Here is a 22,936-nt window from a genome sequence, read left to right as displayed (position 1 = left end):
TCATTATAAAACATATCATATCTATTATTCTGAAATGGACCAATCTGAACAATGACTACTTTTACTGTCGCTACTTTCACTATATTTTGATGAGAATACTTTTCTACTTTCACTTGAGGAACATTTTGAATGCAGGACTTTTACTGTAACAGAGTATTCCTACACTCTGGTACTTCTACCTTTACTAAAAATAGTCCGTTGTTACCGTTTTTTAAACAGTCTGAATGAAACGGCAGCTCTCAGCTGTGTATTTACACAACTAATGGCCCATCAACCACAGCTCTCCCCCCCCCCACAACACTGTCATTGCAAGTGACCCTCAGTTAGTTGACTTTTATGTTCAACTGCTAAATGTTTTACTGATAAAAAAAGGGCTTCTACTGTACCTAATTACCTTAACACTAGAACCGCCAGAGTTTTTTGTATAGGCCTACCTAAAACCGTCAAATCCCGCTATTAGAATGCAATTTTTAACAACATAGGGTGCTACATAACACACTTTCAGGAAAAGTCACGGACTGGGAGACTTGAATATTTTATTGAAAAAAAAGTTACATTGCACACACACAACACACATCACACAAATTGACCCGATTAGTGGTTCTAGTGTTAAATAAACTCACTAATTAATGAAACCAGTTCAATACGCATTATTCTTATTCTTATCATTCTTTATGAGCGCAGAAATAGTCTTAAAATCAGATCTGTTTTTTAAATGACATCTGATGACAGGCAGTTAGCTCTGATCACCTATGATAAATGCGCCACACCTAATCGCTGGCCATTCAGCTACAGAGCTCCCTCTATACAAATCCAACTGTAGACGGTGTGAAAGCACCTATTGTTTTAAATAATGGTCGGAATGTGACCTGTGAGCCTTCTGAATTACCGTGGGACAGCACATTCTAAACTAAAATGTTCAATCAATACAATACAGTAACATCTTATCTTATCTTAATAATATCTTCATATTAATAATAATAATAAATCATACAGTGTGTGTCCGAAAGGGAGCAGGAGGAAGCAAACACAAAAATATACTGCATATTAAAGCAAACGATTGTAAAGGTAAAAGTATGAGCATAACAAATAAAGAAGTGTAATGTAAACATTTATATTATTATTATGATTATTTAATATATAAAGACTATATATTATTGAATTACAAGATTATATATACTTTAGTATAGTATATTAAATATTGATGTGTTCAAATGCTCTTCAAAACACAACTGAAAGTCCATGAAACTTGTCTTTCTGTATTTGTGAATGAAGCGCCATCTCCTGGTTAAAACCTGGAATTGAAAATCTGGCAACGCCCTCTTGGAAAATAGTGGGAGGGCTTAACATTCCTCTATACTGGTGTTAGGCAGGTCGTAGGCAGGAAGCTGTAAGCTGGAGTCTGAAATGAAGTGCTACATCTGTACAAAGCAAAAAACCCCGGAGATTTTATGCGAGCAATATATATATATATAAACTCCCTAAACAGGCGAAAACCTACCAGTTTCACCCACTGTCTCTGCCACCTCCCTCCATGCCTGGTTCCTCCGGTTTGTATCCCGGTAAATAGTCTGGTCGTAAAGAACCGGATGATTTGCTCCCGTAATTTCTCGTTTGGAATATGAGGAAATGAACTGCGGTATGTCTCTCCCAGCTTACACGCGGTTTGATTGGCAAGAGCTTGTACTGTCAGATTTGCATAAACGGGATTTGATTGGCTGACGCTTCCAGCTCAGCTTCAAAAGTTGAACATTGCTCAACTTTTGAATCCTGAAAATCCTGGAAATCTTTACTTTGCTTCCCCACAATGCAGTTTGGCGAAAAGCGAGGCAAAGTGACGTCACCCCCTTTCAAAGTCAATGGGCAGAGAAGCGTTGGAAGCATTGGAAGATCTTTTTAAAGCTGCTGTGTGGACGAAGCGTAACCAGGCTTCGTGTGATTCTGTTTATTTATACCTTACTTTGACCATCCGTTCACTGTTGATCATTGTGGAGAGAGGCAGAAGTTTTGTTTTGTATTATAGCATCTATCGGATGGAATCAATACATGGGCTGCACAGGTTGTCGTGTCCGACTATCACAAGTAGAATCATAATAAAAATACGCCGGCAAAATGTGCTTGTAGAAAACGGTTTATGCCACAATAGGATAGCAATAGCAAGTAGTCAGTTTAGCTTTGGTTGCTATGCTAACATCACCCATTTTATACCAGAGAAACTTTCATAACAGCGTTGTGATGCCAAACAGCAACAATTCAGATTGACCCACATTCGATTAAGGGGAACTGGGGATATGTATCAGCTGCTTGTGTGACAGTCGGACAGTGAATACTTTCGAGCGGCCGCTGCAGTGTGAGCTAACCGGGAGCTAACGGGAGAATAAACTCCCGTGGAAGAGCAGCCAGCACTGCAGCGGTCGGTAAATGCCGCTGAAACACATTAATAAACAATGAACCACGGCACTCTGGAGAAAAGTATAAGGTTGGAGAAGTCGTTATTTAATTTAATCTGGCTTCGTATGATTAAAAGCAACACGATCATCGACCCGACGCAGTCCCCCTTTGTTGTTGTTGTTGTTGTGAGCGTCGTAACGCCGTTGGGGAGCAAATCAGTGATTTAAACGGTGACGTCATGAAGCAGCAGCGGCAGCACCAGTCGGGCTCTGGGCGGTGTGAACAAAGCGGGAGCAGAAAAGGGAAACCGGAGCTGAACCAGAAAAGCTCTAGCTCGGAGCTAGAAAGGGAAAAGCTCTGGTGTGAAAGCCACATTTGTTTACACACCTAATGGCCCATCAGCCACAACTCCCCCCCTCCCCCTGGTGTCTCTTCTCCAGCAGTAAAGTTAACTGTAGGTTTGGATTTGCATATTTATGCCTGATCTGTCTCTTCCTCTCTCCCGCAGACAGCTGATCGCTGTCAGACCGGACCATGGCTGTAAAGGACTAGGGGTTTCTAGTTCCCCCTCGAAACATTGACTGATCCTTTTCTTTGTCCATGTCTGATTGGCTTAGACCAGTGGTTCTCAAACTTTTTCTGTCAGGCCCCCCCCTTTGGAGAAAAAAAAAAGTTGGGCCCCCCCAACACAAGTCAGGCTCAGTGGCGGCTTTTTTGGGGGTGCTGTGGGGTAGCTTGGCATTTCATAGAGGGTGCTCAAACATTTAGGGTTTCCCATTAATGTACCGGTCGCTAAAGTGGAATTTTTTTCTGCAACACTCCCCACGCAAATACACAGTGTACCCACGACTGTTACAATGAAGGCTCGATAATCAGCTCACGGCATATAGGTGTAAGCAGGTGTAAAGTGCTATTTGATAGGTGGTGTGTGGACCTCACATAGGGGGGTCCGGGGGCAAGCTCCCCCGGGAAGATTTATTTTTAAATATTGAAGTTAAATGCATCAATCTGGTGTACTTCGAGAGCAAAAAGGAAGAGATCTATGGATACCTCTCTCAACACCCATATGAAACAGAACTGTAAACAGATTTACTTTTTCTTTATGGATATTTTACAAATCAACCTTTTAAACTTTATTCTTTTTTTTACTGTATTTCATACCTGTTTTCATTTATTCTCTTATAAATATAATGATCATATAAACGTGTGCCTCAGAAATAATTGTTTACATTAATGGTGACCAAAACATTTGAGTCACTGAGATAACACTGAGAGAGTGCTTTAGTTAGCTCACCGAGTCTCTCAGTCGGACAGGAGAGGACTCTCCTCCACTTTGTTGTTGAAAAAACTCCTTATATCCGTTAGCGTAGCTCGCTAGCACCAGAAGTTAACAACAACGATCTCCGGTAACGGTGCGCTCTCTCTCTCGCGCGCACAAAATGGCTCGTTCCACACTCACACAGAGCCGAGCTTTAATGAAACACAGAGACCTAGACGTAATAGTACTGTATCATATTATTATCGAATCAATAATCTTTCAAATTATGATTTTTTTTTTTAATAACAATTTTTCCTCCTGGTGTCTCGCGCCCCCCCTGTCATGCCTCTGGGCCCCCCAGGGGGGGGGGGGGGGGGGGGCGTGCCCCCCACTTTGGGAACCACTGGCTTAGACCTTTCGCGACTGCAAACATTTTTAGACAAACAAACATTGACCATACCCTTCACCAGCCCCAACCCCCTCTGAGTGACAAGCTTACAGTTAGTTGTCTTTGTTTATTGCAACCAGGGAGAGCCGTGATGGACGCTGCCAAAATGAAACTCATATGAAATAAACAGCTGACTCCTCACACACACAGTAGCCTGTTGTTTCTATGCATAAAATAGTGAGATACATGCCTCTGGTTATTATATAACTTATTTTCTCCATAAAAGCTGGTGGGTTGAAAGCAATACGGGAGGTGAAAAGAACTATATTGTAGAATACAGAAGAATTGTGATGCCGTGGCTTTATCTGAAAACTGACAGCATAATTGCATTTATGGCCCGGGACACACATATTTATTTAGATATGTTTTAAACAAGTTTAAATAAAAGGCTGGAGTGTTTCTTGCTCTGCCAGGTACAACAAGTGGGAGCGCGGTGAGAAGTATCTAGATAGAATATGGCGCTGGGTTTACAGTAGTTGTTGTTCTTATTATACATCAATGTAGTCCGCTGTAAAGAAAACTGTAGTTTCCTCACAGCAGCAGACGCACATTCATGACGTCCGCTGGCGCATCATAAATATGTCGATAGTGTAAGTGCAGTCGGATTCTCAAAGCACTGCAGTCTCTTCTCCTAAATCCTCTTGAATTCTCCGATCCACTATTCATTAACCCTGAAAGGGTCTGTCGGCCATCATCGGTGTGACAAAGCTCTACCATCCCCCCTCTGTTAACAAGAGATAGTAGCCTATGTTGCGGACACTCTTTGTTTCAAATAATTATATGACAAAAGTCTCCCATGGGGGATGGGAGACTTCCGATGGGCAATCGGAATTACATGCAGGGCAGCATTGCCGGTCTGAAAGGGTCTCTGGAAATATGAAACATTTAATTAAAGTTTTAAAAACAGTGATAGGTTAAAATCAGAGGTGGAAGAAGTATTTTGATTATTTATGTATGTTTATGTAGATTTAGCAACATGTAGTTCATATAATTCTCCATGTCCACTTGTTGCTGATGGTTGTGGTAGAGGAGCTGTAGATTGCACTAACATCTGTAGCTACTGTCAGTAGCAGTAGCTACTGACCATGATACAACAGTGAGCAGCAGAGGTGGGGCTATGGCTTCATCATTATCAGGAAATTATCGTATAGGACGTACACACTGAGCCGTTTAGCCCCCCAGAGCGTTCCGTTTGCAGATCTATCCACCTTGGGACCTGTGCCGTTGGAGGTCCCGCAGACTACTCTTCTGCCGGGGGTCCTGCCAACCCCATGTCCTGTGCCGTTGGAGGTCCCGCAGACTACTCTTCTGCCGGGGGTCCTGCCAACTGCATGTCTTGTCACGTTGGAGGTCCCGCAGACTACTCTTCTGCCGGGGGTCCTGCCAGCTCCATGTCTGGTCCCGTTGGAGGTCCCGCAGACTACTCTTCTGCCGGGGGTCCTGCCAACCCCATGTCCTGTGCCGTTGGAGGTCCCGCAGACTACTCTTCTGCCGGGGGTCCTGCCAACTCCATGTCTTGTCACGTTGGAGGTCCCGCAGACTACTCTTCTGCCGGGGGTCCTGCCAATCCCATGTCCTGAGCCGTTGGAGGTCCCGCAGACTACTCTTCTGCCGGGGGGCCTGCCAACTCCATGTCGTGTCCCGTTGGAGGTCCCGCAGACTGCTTTTCTGCCGGGGGTCCTGCCAACTCCATGTCTTGTCACGTTGGAGGTCCCGCCGACTGCTCTTCCGCTGGGGGTCCTGCCAACTCCATGTCCTGTCGCGTTGGGGATTCCGCCGACTGCTCTCCTGCCGGGGGTCATGCCGGTCCTGTGTCCTCTTCCATGGGGGATCTTGCCGACACCGGCTCCTGACCGGCCTCCGGAGCTGTCTGGTCTTCACCCCTCCTCGGACTCTGCCTTGCCCCCTGGCCGTCCGCCCGAATTCCCCTTTTTGAACTCTGCCTTGCCCCCGGGCCGTCCGCCCGAATTCCCCTTTTTGAACTCTGCCTTGCCCCCGGGCCGTCCGCCCGAGACCAGTCCTCCAGACCCCCTCCACCCACACTGCTGGATTTTTGTTTTTTTGGGACGTCTGGAATCCGTCCCTTGAGGGGGGGGGGGTTATGTCACGATTCTCATGTTATGTCACCTTTATAGTTTTGTAGGTTTGGGTGTTTTTGCTGTTTTCCATGTCATGTTTTCCTTTGGGTTATTGTCTGGTCCTTTTCCCTGTGTTTTCCTCTTGTCATTAGTTTCCCTGGTGTGTCTAATTGTCTGATTATGTTCACCTGGGCCCCTGTGTTTTCTCCTCCCTCCTCACCTGTGTCTTGTTGTGTGATTGAGTCTTGTGTGTATTTAAGTTCTGGGTTGTCTGTCTGTCTTGGTCGGTTTGTCTTGTTCCCTGACTAGTTCTGCGGTGAGTGTTCTGTTTTGTCATTGTCTATATAGATCATAGCCTTGAAATAAAGGAAGTTTCAGTTTATATCTGCATTTGGGTCCTGCTTGTTTCACAAACCGTGACACTATTGGCGCCTAATAAGAATATCAAAGAATTATAACATCACAAGGCATACTGTAGCTGCAAGTAAGAGAGCAACCCATGACTCTGGTTTATTTCCAACTTGTCATTCACATTCTTCTGCTCTTAAAACTTCAAACTTGATGCAGCAGATTTAAACGTTACACTCAAGAATTGAAGGACTGACCATGATAACGATATGTGGAACTAAATGTAGTTTTTGGCTGAATTAGAGTAAAAGAAAAATTATTGATTGAATATTATCTGATACATATCAATAGACTGATCCACTTTCTAATTGGTATTATCTTAGCTGCAATATACAGAGTTTAATGTATTGTTGGGAAGCACTGTATTAAAAAGCAAACAAAACAAAACAAAACAGGGCCCACTGACACACCAAGGCAGCCATCTGTGGCGCCATGTTGGTTTTCTGGAAAAAGAGGATTTGAAAGCAAATACTCTGCATTGAATCCATCCTAGTGTTAGAAGCAGGGGGGAGACGATTTGACTCACATTCAAACCTTTCTTTTCGAAGAACTGTGTCAGCTCGTGGAAGATTATTTCCCCTCGCACACCGTTTAATTAACTCAACATCAGCAAACGAGCGAGCGTCCAAGAGACGTGCAATGAGGCAGCTGTTGCACTCTCTTGTGCCGATGTTGTTTTCGACATTGTGAAAACAGAGTGCTTGTATGATGCAAGCAAACCTGCTATCTTTTGTGTGTGCTGGTCGGATTTCTCTGAACTGACGGTTCTCCTGGTCTACCTTCCTCTTCTTAGCGAATTCCATCCTGGGTTTGAGTTATCCACGGTCCGTTAGTGTCATGTTGGTCAATCGCTGGGCCGGGATGACAGGCGGCTAGCTGGCGAGCTATTGTTTATATGTGTTTGCCGTAATTCCATGTGGTGACGAGTAAGTCAAGCGCGCGAAGCACGTCTTGCATATGCACACGATAAGGTCAAGGGTCAAGTTTACGAGTGTCGACTGAGGTCAAAATAAAGCGAAACCGGACATTTCATTAATATGTTATAACAAGTGAATGCCAGTAGATCAGCGCGGGCCATGCATTTGCCTCTCGGCCCGGATCTGGCCCGTGGGCCACTAATTGGGGTTGGCTGCTGTACAGCAACCAGGGAGCAGTGCGTTCCTTGCTCAAGGGCAGGAGATGAAGTGGCACCTCTCCAGGTACACACTCAGCACTTCGTCTGTAGTTGGGGACCCTTCAGTTCCCAAGACAAGATCATACAGACCGAGCTACAGCTGGATGGTGTTACTGTTTCGAACAGGAAGTGGAAAACAGAGTTTGATTTAAATGATTTAGCCAAAGTCAGCCTTGGAGGAGATCCAGAAGTTAATCAGGCTTTACATCAGTACAGCAAGAGCTTACATCGAACACATGGACACATTTTACTTCCTGGCAGTGATAAGGTCTATGCTGAGAGCCAAAAATAAAATAACCAAGGTTAAATTGGTAACATTGTCTCTCTGCTTCAACAAGCTGACTGTTATCCAAAGCACTTGGAACTTAGTTAGCAAAACATTGCCTTGTACTGAATTAAAATAATAACAAAAGTCAATTTTCTCTGAGTGCTTTTAGATGCTTACCAGTGGGAAGGCGTGGGAGATCTTGCCGTCCGGAGGCAGTTTCGCTCCAAAGCCGTACGCTGGGAAGAGTTTGTCACTGTCGTAGTCCTGGATGATCTCCCCCACTGCCTTCAGAGCCATGGCGTACGCATTCATCTGGTACGGACTCATGTAATGCAGGGAGGTGGGCTGGGACGGGTTACCTGGAGAGACCACCAGCACACCAACACACACAGGGACGCACATAATGACCAAATACTCAATCTTTGATATATTTAAAGAGCAACTTGCAGGTTTTTTTTTTTTTAATAGATTTATGCTTAACCTTGCCTGAACATTACAATTAAACAAGTTAATGCAGGATTTGATATGTTTTACAAGGCATAAAGGCAGGAATTCAGAGGGAAAGGAGCCGTGTTGAGCTCTGCTAATAAAAACTGCTTTTTTTAACGCCATACGTCAAGCGCGTCATATTACGTCACATGGGGGAGCAACTTTCTCGGACTCCTTCTCTGCCCAATCCGCGGTAATAGTTTGTAGTTAGTTTGAGCGGTTGTGGTTTAGTGAGCTTGTATTTTTTTGGTAATTTTACATTGCATTTCACCATTTGTAATCATGGTGAGCTGGTGTTTGTGCAGGTTGCACAAACTCCAGCCTGTCAGTGTCAGGACATCGAGTCCACAGTTTCCCTAACAGGAAAAGGACCGGAGCTATAGCGTTTGTTTCTGGGTGCGTTGTGCGAGGTGCATCCACCTCCCTGCAGCACATACTCTCCACAGATGAGGCCTTTCAAACAAAACGTTTATCAGGAAACCGTATTACATCTCTCTCCCCCCTTTGCTCCTCTCTCTCTCCCCTCCGGTACACAGCACCGTAAGACGGAGTGTGGAGTTGCATTAGGTAATGCGAGATACGGCTGATACTGCATTAGTTTCTGTTATGGATCAGTATCAACAGTCCTGCCAGTAACGTTACTATATTATCAATACTGCTTTAGTTATAGCCTGATATATGATAGCTAACTTTACAATGTTGTGATGTGACTGACGTGAGCTAACATTAACTGTAGCTAACGCCGGTCACTCAACAAGACAGCTGCCCTGTTCTCCACTGGTTCTCCTCACACCACAGCTCCATTTCTCGCAGAGGCCGTTATTTCTTCTACTCCTTGGCTGCTCCTGGTCTCTTGGACGCATAGCAGGCTCATAATTATAATCATATGCATTCGAATATATATTTTCAACCAGTGTGCGAAATACCCGTCAATAATCGGGGGGTCCCCATCTCCAGTTTATTGCGCAATATACCGTTCGAAGATTTCTCAATATGCAGTAGGCCTATACAATATTTCATGGATGCAATCCAAGACAATGTGTAGTAGCAGCGTTTCTCAACCGGGGCGCTGTCAAATAATTATATATTCTAACGTTCATATGAATGAATAGGCGACCGTTAAAGAACCATCTGTTTTCGATTCTATGTGAGGAAATGGGAGCAGAGCTGGTCTCAGACGCACGCACGCACGCACGCACACACACACACACACACACACACACACACACACACACACACACACACACACACACACACACACACACACACACACACACACACACACACACACACACACACACACACACACACACACACACACACACACACACACACACACACACACACACACACACACACACACCAACTTGAAGGCCAAGGCTAATTATGCTTTTCTTCTTAACCCCGGAATCCACACAGGACATACGCACACGCTCATCTTATGCACAGCAAAGATCGAAAAAATAGTCTTTTACCTTAAGTGAGAATAGACCAAAGATGCCTTGGCTCGACTTCTTCTCGTTGCCGTCCTGGTTTCCAAGAAGAAGAGAGACGATGTCCTGCTTTAATCCAGCTTTTCACGAACGGTACTGGGTCGAATTTGTCCAAAGGGGGTCCGTTTAGGTCCACAAACAGAAGCGAAGACAGGCTCTCCTCGCGCAACCTGTTGCGGCTCTGGTTGTCGGTGTTATTCACGGCGGAAAAGCCTCTCTCGCACTCAGCAGACGTGGGGAGGTAAGTGCGACTTGCTATGCATAGCCGTTCCAGTGTTTTGCCCGGTGGAGTGCCCTGCAATTTCCAGTCTCTAAACTGCCCCACGGCGTCCCCGGCTGGTTCTCCGAGCGATTTAGCCAGACGGTGTACTTCTTGTTCGCCATACAAAGTCAAGTCTTCCCGCTCTCCTGGCCAAAAGCGCTTATCAAGAGCTTTGAGCGTCTGGACCAAGCTTGACTCCGGTAAGCGCTTGGTTAGAGTAGCAACCACCGATTCATAAAAACGAGGCTTGTTTATTTTCCCCCTGCCTTCTGTCAGCTCTACGTCCTTAAAAAAGCCTGATGAGACGCCCTGTTCAGCCTTCTTCGTTGATCTCCCCCCGGTCGTCTTCATGGCGGTCAAAACATTGATGGTTTGTTTGATGTGGACACTTGAGTCCACAAGTGTCATTTCTCTTCTCTGCAGCTTGAGAGGCAGGCTCTGGAGTTCACGCAGGATGTCTTTCATCACAGCCAAATCTTCCACGAATCCTGAGTTGGTTAGGTGCTTGAGAAGTCCCTTGTATTTTTGCCTCTCAAGATCATTACGTGATGCGTTCTCACTGGATGTTTTAAAATGGAGTGCTAGTGCGGGGAAATCTTTCCATACAGCTTTTACTGTTTTAAAGCTGCTGGCAACCCATCTGATGGTGAAAATTTGACCTATTTTCAGTATTTCCATGTTGAGCTCGGCCGCTGCTTCTTTCAGCAATCTGGAATTCCTGGTTGACTGATTGTAGAGTGAGTATAAATGTGAAATAAATATCTCAAAGTGATTAGTGCCACCCACATCTTTAAGAGCATCTTTGACTGACAGTTCTAGTCTGTGCGCCAGGCAGTGTACAGACTGCACGTTCGGAAAATTGTTTTTGAGTCTGACGACAAGCCCACTGGCTTTTCCCGTGAGCACTGCAGCCCCATCGGTGGCTATGCTTATTAGGTGCGTCTTCAAAAAGTCATCATCCATTCCAGCTTTATATAGACTCGCCATCATCGAGTTATAAATTGATTCAGCCTCGACCCCATCTGTGAGTTCCACTATATCCAGGAAAACATTATCTACATCCCCCTTACCACTGACATCACATCTTACGTAAATGATTAGATAGGGACGACCGTGAACGGTACTTTCATCAATTGTGATTGAAACCTTTGAATCCATTTCTTTTACATTAGAGACGAACTTGCGGCGCATTTCCTTTGCAATGTGACTTATTATTTCTGCGCATGCATGGTCAGATTTGTGGATATTCCCAACTTCGGCTCCATTCAGCTCCTGCATTGTCATGAGAGGGTTGAGCTTTTTATAAGATAGCCTTTCCTTTGCTACGGTGTAAGCTGTTCTAAACGAGACTGTTGTTTTCTTGAGTAAATTGGACTGTACATCAATGAAACAGTTTGGGAGGGTTTCTTTGTCTTTCATCTGTACTATTTCCACTGACCTTGTGTGGGCCTGGCTGTCCCTGTGTTTGTATATCTTCTTTCGTAGCTGTTTTGCATCAGGGCTAGTAACATCACCATTGATCCATTCTTCCGAGAGGTGTAAACCCGGTCCCTTTTCTGAGAGTAGCAACGTTTTTGCTTTCCTACACACTAAGCATCCTAACTTTCCAGCCTTAATGTCAAGCCAAGGGTTGCGGTCTTTCCATTCGCCCACCTGCTTCGTTGTCCAACCACCCGGCGGAAAGTCACTAGCAGCAGTGGCAGCTACCTCCGCAACTGCTGCGTCTTCTGAGCACTCTGCCTCAACTTCACCTCCTTCTGGGGAGTGACTGGGCGGGACAGGAGCCCCCGACTCGCTAACGGTTCTGGTAGCGAGTGCTGTGCTAGCTGCTCCGTCATCAGCATCATCTCTGGGTGTCTCATGGTCATCTCGTGGTGTCACTGTTTTGGATGTGAACCCAAAGTGCGCGAGTGAAACACTTTGGTTTAGCTTTCTCTTAGACATTTGAGTCCTCTAATGTAACGTCTTTCTCTCCTCTTTGCCGCGCATGGCTAATTTGCATAATTTGTGTCCGCGTCACGCAGCGTACCCGTGTCACGCGGCTGGCTCTGCTTTTGACAGCCAAAATAGAAGTTATTTGTGAATAAATGTTTTGAATTATGAATACTGGACATAGTAGGCTTAAAAACATTTTAGTGACCATTGCAAGTGACAAATACATATTATAATTTCAGACCCCCCCTAAATGTTGCTGTTGAGGCTTTCAGGGGGGCTCAGGTGTTATAACTAGCATTATGATCCATGTTTATTCATACCTTAGACCGGCCGCTCTCCCCCATGTTACGTCACACGCGGGTGGTCACGTGGGGAGGCTTTTTTTATGCGGAAGTAAAAATGTCTTACAAAAACGACGCCAGATGTCACTGTAGTGTATATTTCTGTATATTTTTTTGAAAATCTAGTGTATTCATCATTTTCCTACACATTTATTCACTGGTGTGTCACTCTTTGCTTTTATGAGATTTTCTTTTTTATAATCTATTTATTCTTGTTGAATTATTTTCTATCTGTTTTACTTTGTGTATTTGTAGATGTTGTTGTTTAGTTCACTTGCTTGTTTTATGTGAGAGCACTTTGTCGATGCTTCAGCAAAGCGTCGGAACATTATAAGACTTGGTGCCAGATATGATGATGCTGAGATGTTAAAGTAATAACTCCTCTGATTTTTCTCACCTGTTTGTAATGCATTTCTTTATTACAACACCGAACAAGTAAATACTAGTATTTTGCATTTTTTCATTGATTGACACCAAGAAATGAACCCTAACCGTTTCAATCTCAGACAGAGAGCATTACCAAAGACCCTCACACTGACCAGATCCCGATGCACACGTTTGCACACACATACAAACGCACACACAATCCAATCCAATCTGTCATGTGTGCAGCGACACTCAAGAAACCTTTGAACTGAACGGAGGTGAGGACATTGACTGCATGCACAGAGATGAAACGCCGTCCTACCGTTGGATGCTGTGAAGTCGATGGCCACGGTGAAATTGAGTTGTGTCCTGGAGGGAGATTGAGCACATCGGTTTCAGTCAAAGCAGAGATGATAGCACTGTGGCGGTATCTCGCACATTTACAGATGTCCAACCTTCGCTGAGAGATACTCATCAACAGCTCCATGCTGTCACTATAATAAAGCATGAGGCAGGGGTCTGCACTATGACTCCTAAAAGCTCTGTAACTGTGCTTTTAAATCCCAATGCTGGAGCACCTGACTATTATAATGCTGAACACTTTATTTTTGTCTTTAATTAATCTCATATTTTGGGCGTTATGGCAATTCACTATATTTTCAATTTGTCCTCCCCAATGTTCTATATGCTCCATATTCATTTTTACTATTTTTCTTCACTTGTGCTAATTGTTTGGTTATAATCAATAATTTCAAACAAAATGGTGAATCTCTAAAGTATTATTGCGAATTTTCCAAATCCAGAGCAGAGAATCACTGCCTGTTTGGGGCTGGGCTACACTGAAACTATGTTTGTGGAGAATAAGAAGCAGAGGTTAAATAATTCATGGCTTTAGTTTTTTAATATTTAAAACAGTGCAGCGACTCAAGAGTGAGTGAAGTCTACTTTCTACAAATAGAAGTTAAAGAACTTCCAGTCTCTCAAACTCGCAGGCAAAAATGGTAACTGCCAATACAGCTAATATCGTCGCTTTGGTTGTTAGACCTGTGTTTGAAGTCCTATCAATAACCATAAAGAAGGCACAGTGACATTGGGCTGTTCAATCGAAAACCACAGGAGATCAAAAAATTGAAAATGAGCAGCTCAACTGTGTCACGATCTTAGTTTTATGTCACGGTTTTGTTTGGTCTGTCTTGTCATGGTTTTATTTTGCAATTCTTTTCTCCCTGTGTCTTGTCTTCCTCCCTGTTGTTAGTTTCCCTGGTGTGTCTGATTGTCGGATTGTGTTCACCTGTTGCCCTTGTGTTTCTCCTTCCCTGCCTGGCTGTTTCTCGTCTCGTGATTACCCCTCCCTGTATTTAGTCTTGTCTCTTCCTGTGTTCGGTGTTGGTTTATTATTTATCGTTCATTTCTCCCTTCATGTTGGTCACAGTCACCTTTTGTTTGGATGCTGCCTCGTACCTGTTCATGGATTCTTGTTTTGTTCAGCTTTTGTAAATAAAGCTCGCCTTTTGTTTCCTTTTGAAACTTGCTTCCTCCTCAATCTGCATTTGGGTCCTATTTTTCCCCAACCCTGACAACCTGAGGATAGTATCTATTTTGTATGATTTGTTGTATGACCAAGCTGACTGTTTGTGTTGTTGTTGTTGTTGTTGTTGTTGTTGTTGTAATGTATTCATGCATTGTATTCTGTCATTGCTGTAATTTTGTGTTTAAGAATCAATAAACAAAGTGTATAAAAAGAACAGACTAAACTTTTGTTTTCAACATTGTCAATAAAGCGGAAGTAAAATTAGACTTGCATTGTGGGAACATTTGTGAATTCAACATTTATTTCACTGTTCCATTGTCTGATGGAAACTCCAGTGGTGTCCTTTAGTGAAACACTGATGAAACATTTAACAGGGAGCTCTTACCCCCCTCTGATGAAATCCACAAACGTGCATTCTGAGTCCACTTTGAAAGACAGCAGAGTCACCTGGAAACGGAAAGAAAGTGAAAACAGGAAGTGAGGAGCGAGTAAACATCTGCTGGTTGAAAACAAGGCTGCTGTGACTCATGGCCCTGAATCACTCGACAGCTCTTACCGTTCCTGAATTGACGTATTTCTTCTTCTTTCCTTTCTTTTTATGATTCAAAACCTTGATCACAAGATAGAGAAGAATAAATGTGTCTATTTCACGCAAGTGATTAGTTATTCAGTGCATGACTGAGCTGTGTGGATGTAGAGGATATTGTCCTCAGATGTGGGCGCTTATTTATAACACAATAAAGATGACTCAAATAAATAATAAATAACACTGACAAGACATTTCTGTTGAGGCTGAGAGTTCCCTAAACAATTCGGATATCCTTTAAAATAAAGTTGTGGACAATGTCTTGGATTAATTGTAGCTATTTGTTGATAAAGTTGAGCTATTATTGCATTTTACCTCATACACATTGAACTGGCTCTGCCCCCGGGACAGCTCTCTGTAGCTGGTGGTGAACTCTCCAATAAAGTCATGACTGGAAGAAAGACAGATTTAGACAGGAACAGGCAATAGTTATAGAACATCTGAAACATATTCCCATGCACAGAATAACACAAGAAAATAAAGAATCCAATTATACACTGAACAAAAATATGAATGCAACACTTTTGTTTTTGCTCCCATTTTTCATGAGATGAACTCAAAGATCAAAAACATTTTCTATATACACAAAATAACCATTTCTCTCAAATATTGTTCACAAATCTGAAAAAATCTGTGATAGTGAGCACTTCTCCTTTGCCGAGATAATCCATCCCACCTCACAGGTGTGGCATATCAAGATGCTGATTAGAAAGCATAATTATTGCACAGGTGTGCCTTAGGCTGGCCACAATAAAAGGCCACTCTGAAACGTGCAGTTTTGCTTTATTGGGGGGGTCTGGGGGGGTCCGAAAACCCTAGGGTTAAACCCTAACCCTAACATGTCACCCATCTCCTTCGCATAGAATTGATCAGGTTGTTGATTGTGGCCTGTGGTATGTTGGTCCACTCCTCTTCAATGGCTGTGCGAAGTTGCTGGATATTGGCAGGAACTGGAACACGCTTTCGTATACGCCGATCCGGAGCATCCCAAACATGCTCAATAGGTGACATGTTAGGGTTAGGGTTCTGAGAACAAAGTCTTACTTGTTTTTTTTTTACCCTCCTCAAGAAGCTCTGTGCTGGATCCTGAATAACTAAAGTCTCTCTTACATAATCTCAAAAAATGTCTCACTCCACTATCCTCACCTCCTCCCCAAAGCCTGGTGACAAAACCTTAATCGTGATTACCACAACACCAAATCACTGATTTATTGTTTCATTTCTTGGTAATTTTTCTGCAGGTGTAGTCAGTTTCCACCTGATTAGACCTAGGCCCTTTCTAATTTCTCTCATTCCCCTCCTCGACTCCTATCCTCGTGTCTTAGTTCCGCCAACAGGAGATGCGAGCGGAGGAGTCGAGGAGGGGAACCGAGGAGAGAGGAGGGGAAGCAGCAGGCGGGTAAAGAAATGAGAAATCCTCTCCTCTGAGCAGTCATTTTAAAGAGACGTCCATTAATGATGACAGGAGGCACAGCAGCCCTCTGTCTGATGGACAGATGTGTTCATGATGACTTATATATTTACTTTTAATTCATCCACAGTGCATATATACATATACATACACATATATAGGTATATATTTATATAAATATATACAATTTCAGAATTAAACAAGTATGAGAGCACTCTCATAATAACGTAACACTATCAGAGACTGGATATATCCCCCCCCCCCCCCCCCTCTCTGGTCGCTACAATGAGGAAATGAAATACAATACAAGTATTAAAAGTAAGCATAGGACACCAAACCAACTGAGACCTGTCTGTCCGCTTTATCTACGCACGCACACACACACACACACACACACACACACACACACACACACACACACACACACACACACACACACACACACACACACACACACACACACACACACACACACACACACACACACACACACACACACACACACACACACACACACACACACACACACACACACACACCTATACACTGTGCAACAAGACGTGATGCAGGCACGAAACATACTACCAATAGAAATACATTGCTTTTAAAATCGTTCTGTGTGACACGAACGACAGTTTGTTACATTGTTTCATTTTTCAGAAGGTTCAGTTTGCGTTCACACGGGCAAAACTCAAACGGACTATAAACTTTAAACACAAGTCATGTGCACGGAAATGCTGTTCAACCATTGGTCAGACATTAAGGGGGTAAAAACGCAAATCCCGGCAATTTCTACCGGAGCCTCCGCCATGGAGCATCGGCACTTTCTGCAGGTTATTCCCATGCTGCTGCAGTCCGCGCATATGATTATATAATCAGACAACGTCCGTTAAAAAACATTATAACACATATAATGAGAGACGTTCTGCAGGAAGGAGGGGCGTTTCAGAGACGACAGGTGTTCTTAATTATATGTAGTTGACAGAGCATTTTGACTTTACACGACACTGTTCAACACTTCATTCTGCTTCACTCTTTAACTAAACAACCGCGGATGTCTTGAAAGACTCTTGCGCTAAAGATTTGGAAGACATCTGCGTTCTTGTGACTCGTAAATACTACGCTTCCTATGTTTTGGTGCGGACTGCGTTCACACCAGCAATGAACCGCTCCAGAGTTCACTTGCAAGCGGTCCGAGATCACCTATTTTAGCGGACCAGAGTCCGGTTGTTTAGTTCACTTCAGAGTTCTCGGACTGCGTTCCCATAAACCCAAACGAACCGCGCCAAGCGGGTAAACGCACCAGGGTCCGATTCAACCGGACTATACAAGGCTGGTGTGAGTGCAACCTTAAGTCTTTTTAGTCCTTATAACTGGTTGTTTTCAATGAACTCATATTCCTATGGCGGAAAGAGAGTAATAGGCCTATGTAATGAATCTATGCAAACAACAACTTGGGTGAAAAGGAAAGTTTCATTGTTATCCTGCTCCTACTATCAGGAAATGTTCATCCAAACCCTGGACCAGATTTTAATTGTCTGAGTACCCCTGATGATTTTAAAGCAAGGTCGGGTCTTGGTATCATCCACATAAATGTCAGAAGTTCACTTCCTAAAATGGACCACATGAAAATCTGGGCAAAATCCTCTGATTCTGATCAGTTCTTTTTTTATCTTAAACTTATCTAAAGAAATCTATCACGGACAAACACATTGCAATTAAGGGTTACAATGTGTTGCCTTGTGACCGTCCCAGGAAAGGTGGTGGTGTCGCAATTTATGTAAAAACAAAATGTCATGCTACCATCCAATCATCTGTGTCTCTCAGCAGACAATTTGAACTACTTGCGCTGAAATTGAAAATTCTTAAAGGTCATTTTTATCACTGTTGTTGGGTGCTATAGACCCCCTTCAGCAAGCATTGAGGCTTTATCATTGCTGAGTCATTAGTTATCTTGCTTGGATTTTAATTGCTGGAGACTTTAACTGGGGCTGGTTGTCCTCTGTGTCCGATAGTTTAAAATCTACCTGTGACTCTTTTAATCTTACGCAATTTATCAATAGCCCAACTCATCCTAATCTTAAACACCAAGATAAATCGTCTCTTATCAATTTATTTTTAACAAATGCGCCTCACAAGTTTTTGGATATTGGTATTTTTGCAAATGATATGAGTGACCATTGCGCTATAGCTACAATCAAGCAAGCTAAGCTTCCAAAAACAAGACCACAAATAGTTTTTAAACGTGATTTTAAACACTTCTGCGAGCAAGCATTTTTTCATGACCTGTGGGATTATGATTGGAACAAGTTCTCTCTCATTAGTGGTGTTGAACAGGCATGGGATTATTTTCAAGAGGCTTTTATTAGAATTATAAACAAACATGCTCCTTTCTGCAAATTTAGGGTGAAAGGGCTAACAAATCCCTGGTTTAGTCCTCAACTGGCCAGCATTCTAAAGGAGAGGGATATTGCCTGGTCAAGGGCCAGAAAATCGAAATCCCAAGCGGATTGGATTGTCTTTAGACAGCTCCGAAATCATTTCACCTTCCTATTTAAAAAGGCTAAATCTGAGTACTACATCTCTAATACTACTAGTAACTTAAATGATCCAAAGAAGTTCTGGAAGGTAATACAAAACTCATTTTGAACAGAAACTAAAAATGAATTACCAGCCTGCATTGTTACAGACTCGCAAACTCTCACTGACAAATCGGCCATTCTCAACGGCTTTAATGAACATTTGATTTCTTCTGGTTCTTTTTTGAATCCTTACATTCGGACCCTGGACAAAACGTTGATTCCTCACCACCTCCATCCCATCCCGTGGCTCAGCCATTACATTTCACTTTTATCAAGGCGACAGAGGTCCATAAAGCATTGCAGAATCTGGATCCATACAAATCGGCAGGTCCAGACAAACTTCCTCTTAATTTTCTTAAATTAGCTGCAGACTTTATAGCTGAGCCGCTTACTTATCTTTTTAATTTAACTCTTTCCAACAATGAGATTCCTAACATATGGAAATATGCATGTTCTTCCTTTACTGAAAGGAAGGGATCCCTCATCTGTTAATAATTATAGGCCAATTTCAAAATTATGTGTGGTAGCGAAAGTCCTTGAAAAGCTTCTCAGTGAACAACTTAAATTGTTCTTTGAGACAAATTATATTTTGTCAGAGTACCAATCCTGTTTTAGAAAACAACACAGCACAACAACTGATGAAGCTCAGCGCAAGTTCAGGCAGGAAGACCTATCACTTTGTATTGCGCGTCATGGCAATACTCGCTCCCTTCACTAAATGATAGGGAGCGCCACTCCCCACTCCTCAGCTAACCTATCACTTCCCTCCGTTCACAAGCCTAATCATCACACCTGTTAATCCCTCTATATATGCTCTCCCCTTTTCCATCAGCTGTCTTCCAGGTGTCAACGCGCAACCCTCCTCCACCCCTTTGCCTCCTGCTTCCAACTCAGGGCCAAGCCCAACCTTCTCCCTTCCAACCGGACCTAACCACTTATCACCACCACCAGTGTCTAGACCCGGGGGGGTTCATCGGAAACGGTTCTTCCCTTCCCGAATGACATCCTACAAAAACCTGGGCCTAATCGCCAAACACCATTTCATTCACTTGTTATAAACTGTCATCATTATGTTTCATTTATATAATGTGACCCGATAATAAACATGTATTCCATACATCACGTCTCTCCTGATTGAACTGCTATTAAAGTGGTGAACAACATAATTGAGGCATTGGACTGTAAAAAGTATTGTGCAGCTCTATTTATTGATTTGTCAAAGGCGTTTGACACAGTTGATCATATCATCCTGGCGGAAAGACTTCACAATATCAGCTTATCTAGGCATACTGTAGGTTAGTTTTTAAATTATTTATCAGCGAGAACTCAATGCGTCAAATTTTCTGGGTCCTCTTCTTCCTTCCTCCAGATAGCAAAGGGTGTGCCGCAAGGTTCCATATTAGGACCGATTCTTTTGACCATATATGTAAATAATCTATGTAATAATTTAGCAAATGCTTCTTAACATTTTTATGCAGATGATACAGTTATTTATTGTTCCTCCGCTCCTATAGAACAAAGTCTAGATTTCCTCCAGTCTGCCTTTGATGTCAAACCCATTTATATCAACTGAAGTTGGTATTAAATGCAGAAAAATCCAAAGTGATGATATTTTCGAATGGCAAAAAGTTACCATCTATTCTACCCAAGATGTGTACTGCTCAAGGGACTGACATTGAGAGGGTCACTACTTACAGTACTGGGATTTCTTATTGAACAGAACTTGTCTTTCAAGTTAAACACGGGAAATGTTGTTTCAAAGCTAAAAATACAATTAGGTTTCTTTTACAGAAATAAATCCTGTTTCTCTTTTCAGACAAGGAAACGTTTGATATCTGCAACGTTTTTACCTCTATTAGATCATGGTGATCTGCTATACATGAATGCCTCTGACCAGTGCCTAAAGAGCTTGGATACTGTACACGAGTACACCATTGCACTTTATATGCTGCTGCTAATTGGCCATCTTTATTCAGATGCTGGTTCCTACAGACAGTGAGAACAAAACTAGGTAAAACAGCTTTTAAATATGCTGCCCCCACAGCTTGGAATAATGTACAGAAGGAGCTGAAACCCTCAGATTTAATCCCTATGGGGGAATTCAGGTCCATCTTAAAGGACAGAGAACACAACACCATTGGTAGATGTGAGTGCTCGTATATCCAAAAATCGTTTAAAATGTTGCCAGTTTTTAATGATTTTTAATAGTTTGTTTTATTTTGCATATTGACTGGCTAATGTGCCATTTTATTTGTGTTTTACAGCTGTATTTGTCTGCCTGTCTTGTCTGTGTTTTATCTGTTGTAACTTCGTTCATGCTGCCCTTCTTGGCCAGGTCACTCTTGGAAAATAGATTATAATCTCAATGAGTCTTTTACCTGGTTAAATAAAGGATATATATAATAAAATAATATCCAGGGGATGCATGCAGAGCTGTCATTGGCTGAGATAAGTTCGGCCGTGCGTCACGACTCTTTTAAACTTCACTGTTGCCTGAAATACATCCGCGGAAGATCCGCGGAGGACCCATCAGTGTATCCTCGATTATAGCTCCTCCAAAGAGCCTCCTCGATGCTCGATCCTCGGTCCTCGAAGTGCATTTAGATAAATGAGATGTCCTTCAACAACATGGGGCGCTGAAATCCATTTCCGGGTCACTACCGGAGGAACAAGGATTCGAGGAGTCGAGGAGGGGAAATGAGAAAGGCCCCTGATCATGTTGGAGAATTTGTGTCTCCCTTTACCAGTGCTCAACAGTTCAACATGACACAAGCAATGATTGGATCCGTTACAGTGTACGTGACCATGTCCCATCTCTATGGTGGCCCTGAAGTGCAAACCAAAACAGCATTTCAGAAAACACCACAGCATTTCAGAAAACGCTACAGCATTTCAGGAAACACCACAGCATTTCACAAAACACTACAGGATTTTAGAAAACGCTACAGCATTTCAGAAAACACTACAGCATTTAAAAAAACGCTACAGCATTTCAGAAAACGCTACAGCATTTCACAAAACACTACAGCATTTCACAAAACACCACAGCATTTCACAAAACGCCACAGCATTTCACAAAACACCACAGCAATTCAGGAAACAGCACAGCATTTCCAAAAACACCACAGCATTTCACAAAACGCTACAGCATTTCACAAAACACCACAGCATTTCACAAAACATCACAGCATTTCACAAAACGCCAAAGCATTTCACAAAACACCACAGCATTTCAACTTATACGGAAAGGGTATTCCTTTAGGGAGAACACTTCTTGTTTGTCATTGGAGCCAGCCAGAGAAGCTGGTCATTGTTTTGTTTTTTTGCCAGTCAAGAAATAACGCTTCGTGATTGGTCAGCACCCGACAGCACAACATGTCCCGAAACATCAGCCGTTAGCTGTTAGCCCTCAGGGCTCACAGCTCCTCATATCTGTTCAGAAACAGAGTAGTACAAACCACAGACTGTCTGTGTCATGGTGAATACTGTACAGTCGCTGCTTTATTTATGTCTGTATAGGCCGTTGTTGTGAGTTTGGACGGAGCAGCTACAACAGACCTGGCACCGTGGGAGGGCCAGAGAGGGCCAGGCCCTCCCATTTGACATTTCTGCTCTCCCCCAATAAACAAGTTTAAAAATAAATATATATTATTTATAAATAACCTGTGAACCTTAATGCTACGATGTATGTGATGTCAGATAGTAACTACAAAAAAAGATCGTAGGCTACGTCAAATCAATTAATGTGTCTTTTGTGATTTGTGATTCGTCCACATTTAGGCCAATCACAGCGTCACACTACTCTGGATTTGTTTTTTATTATGCATTCTGTAGACTCCCATTTCTGTTTAAATTACAAAATGGACATCAGAAATTGGCTTAAAACCACGAGTAGGTCTAAGGATTTATTACAAA

General features: G+C 42.9%; 1 protein-coding gene across 3 annotated transcripts in view; it reads right to left on the bottom strand.

Moving 5' to 3' along the window:
- LOC307039302 (copine-9-like) overlaps nucleotides 1–22,936 on the bottom strand; it is a 313,745-nt gene that overhangs the window by 64,575 nt on the left and 226,234 nt on the right. For all 3 annotated transcript variants that reach the window (XM_079681211.1, XM_079681212.1, XM_079681213.1), the window contains exons 11-15: nucleotides 15,344–15,419; nucleotides 14,999–15,052; nucleotides 14,828–14,889; nucleotides 13,234–13,280; nucleotides 8,203–8,384 (exon numbers count right to left, since the gene is read on the bottom strand). In XM_079681211.1, coding sequence (XP_079537337.1) covers nucleotides 8,203–8,384; nucleotides 13,234–13,280; nucleotides 14,828–14,889; nucleotides 14,999–15,052; nucleotides 15,344–15,419 — 421 coding nt within the window. The remainder of the gene's footprint in view (nucleotides 1–8,202; nucleotides 8,385–13,233; nucleotides 13,281–14,827; nucleotides 14,890–14,998; nucleotides 15,053–15,343; nucleotides 15,420–22,936) is intronic.

This window comes from Notothenia rossii, assembly GCF_949606895.1.
Source record: "Notothenia rossii genome assembly, chromosome: 5".
NCBI lineage: Eukaryota > Metazoa > Chordata > Actinopteri > Perciformes > Nototheniidae > Notothenia > Notothenia rossii.
Note: the sequence above shows the minus strand (reverse complement) of the source record. Positions and strands in the feature narration are given on the sequence as shown.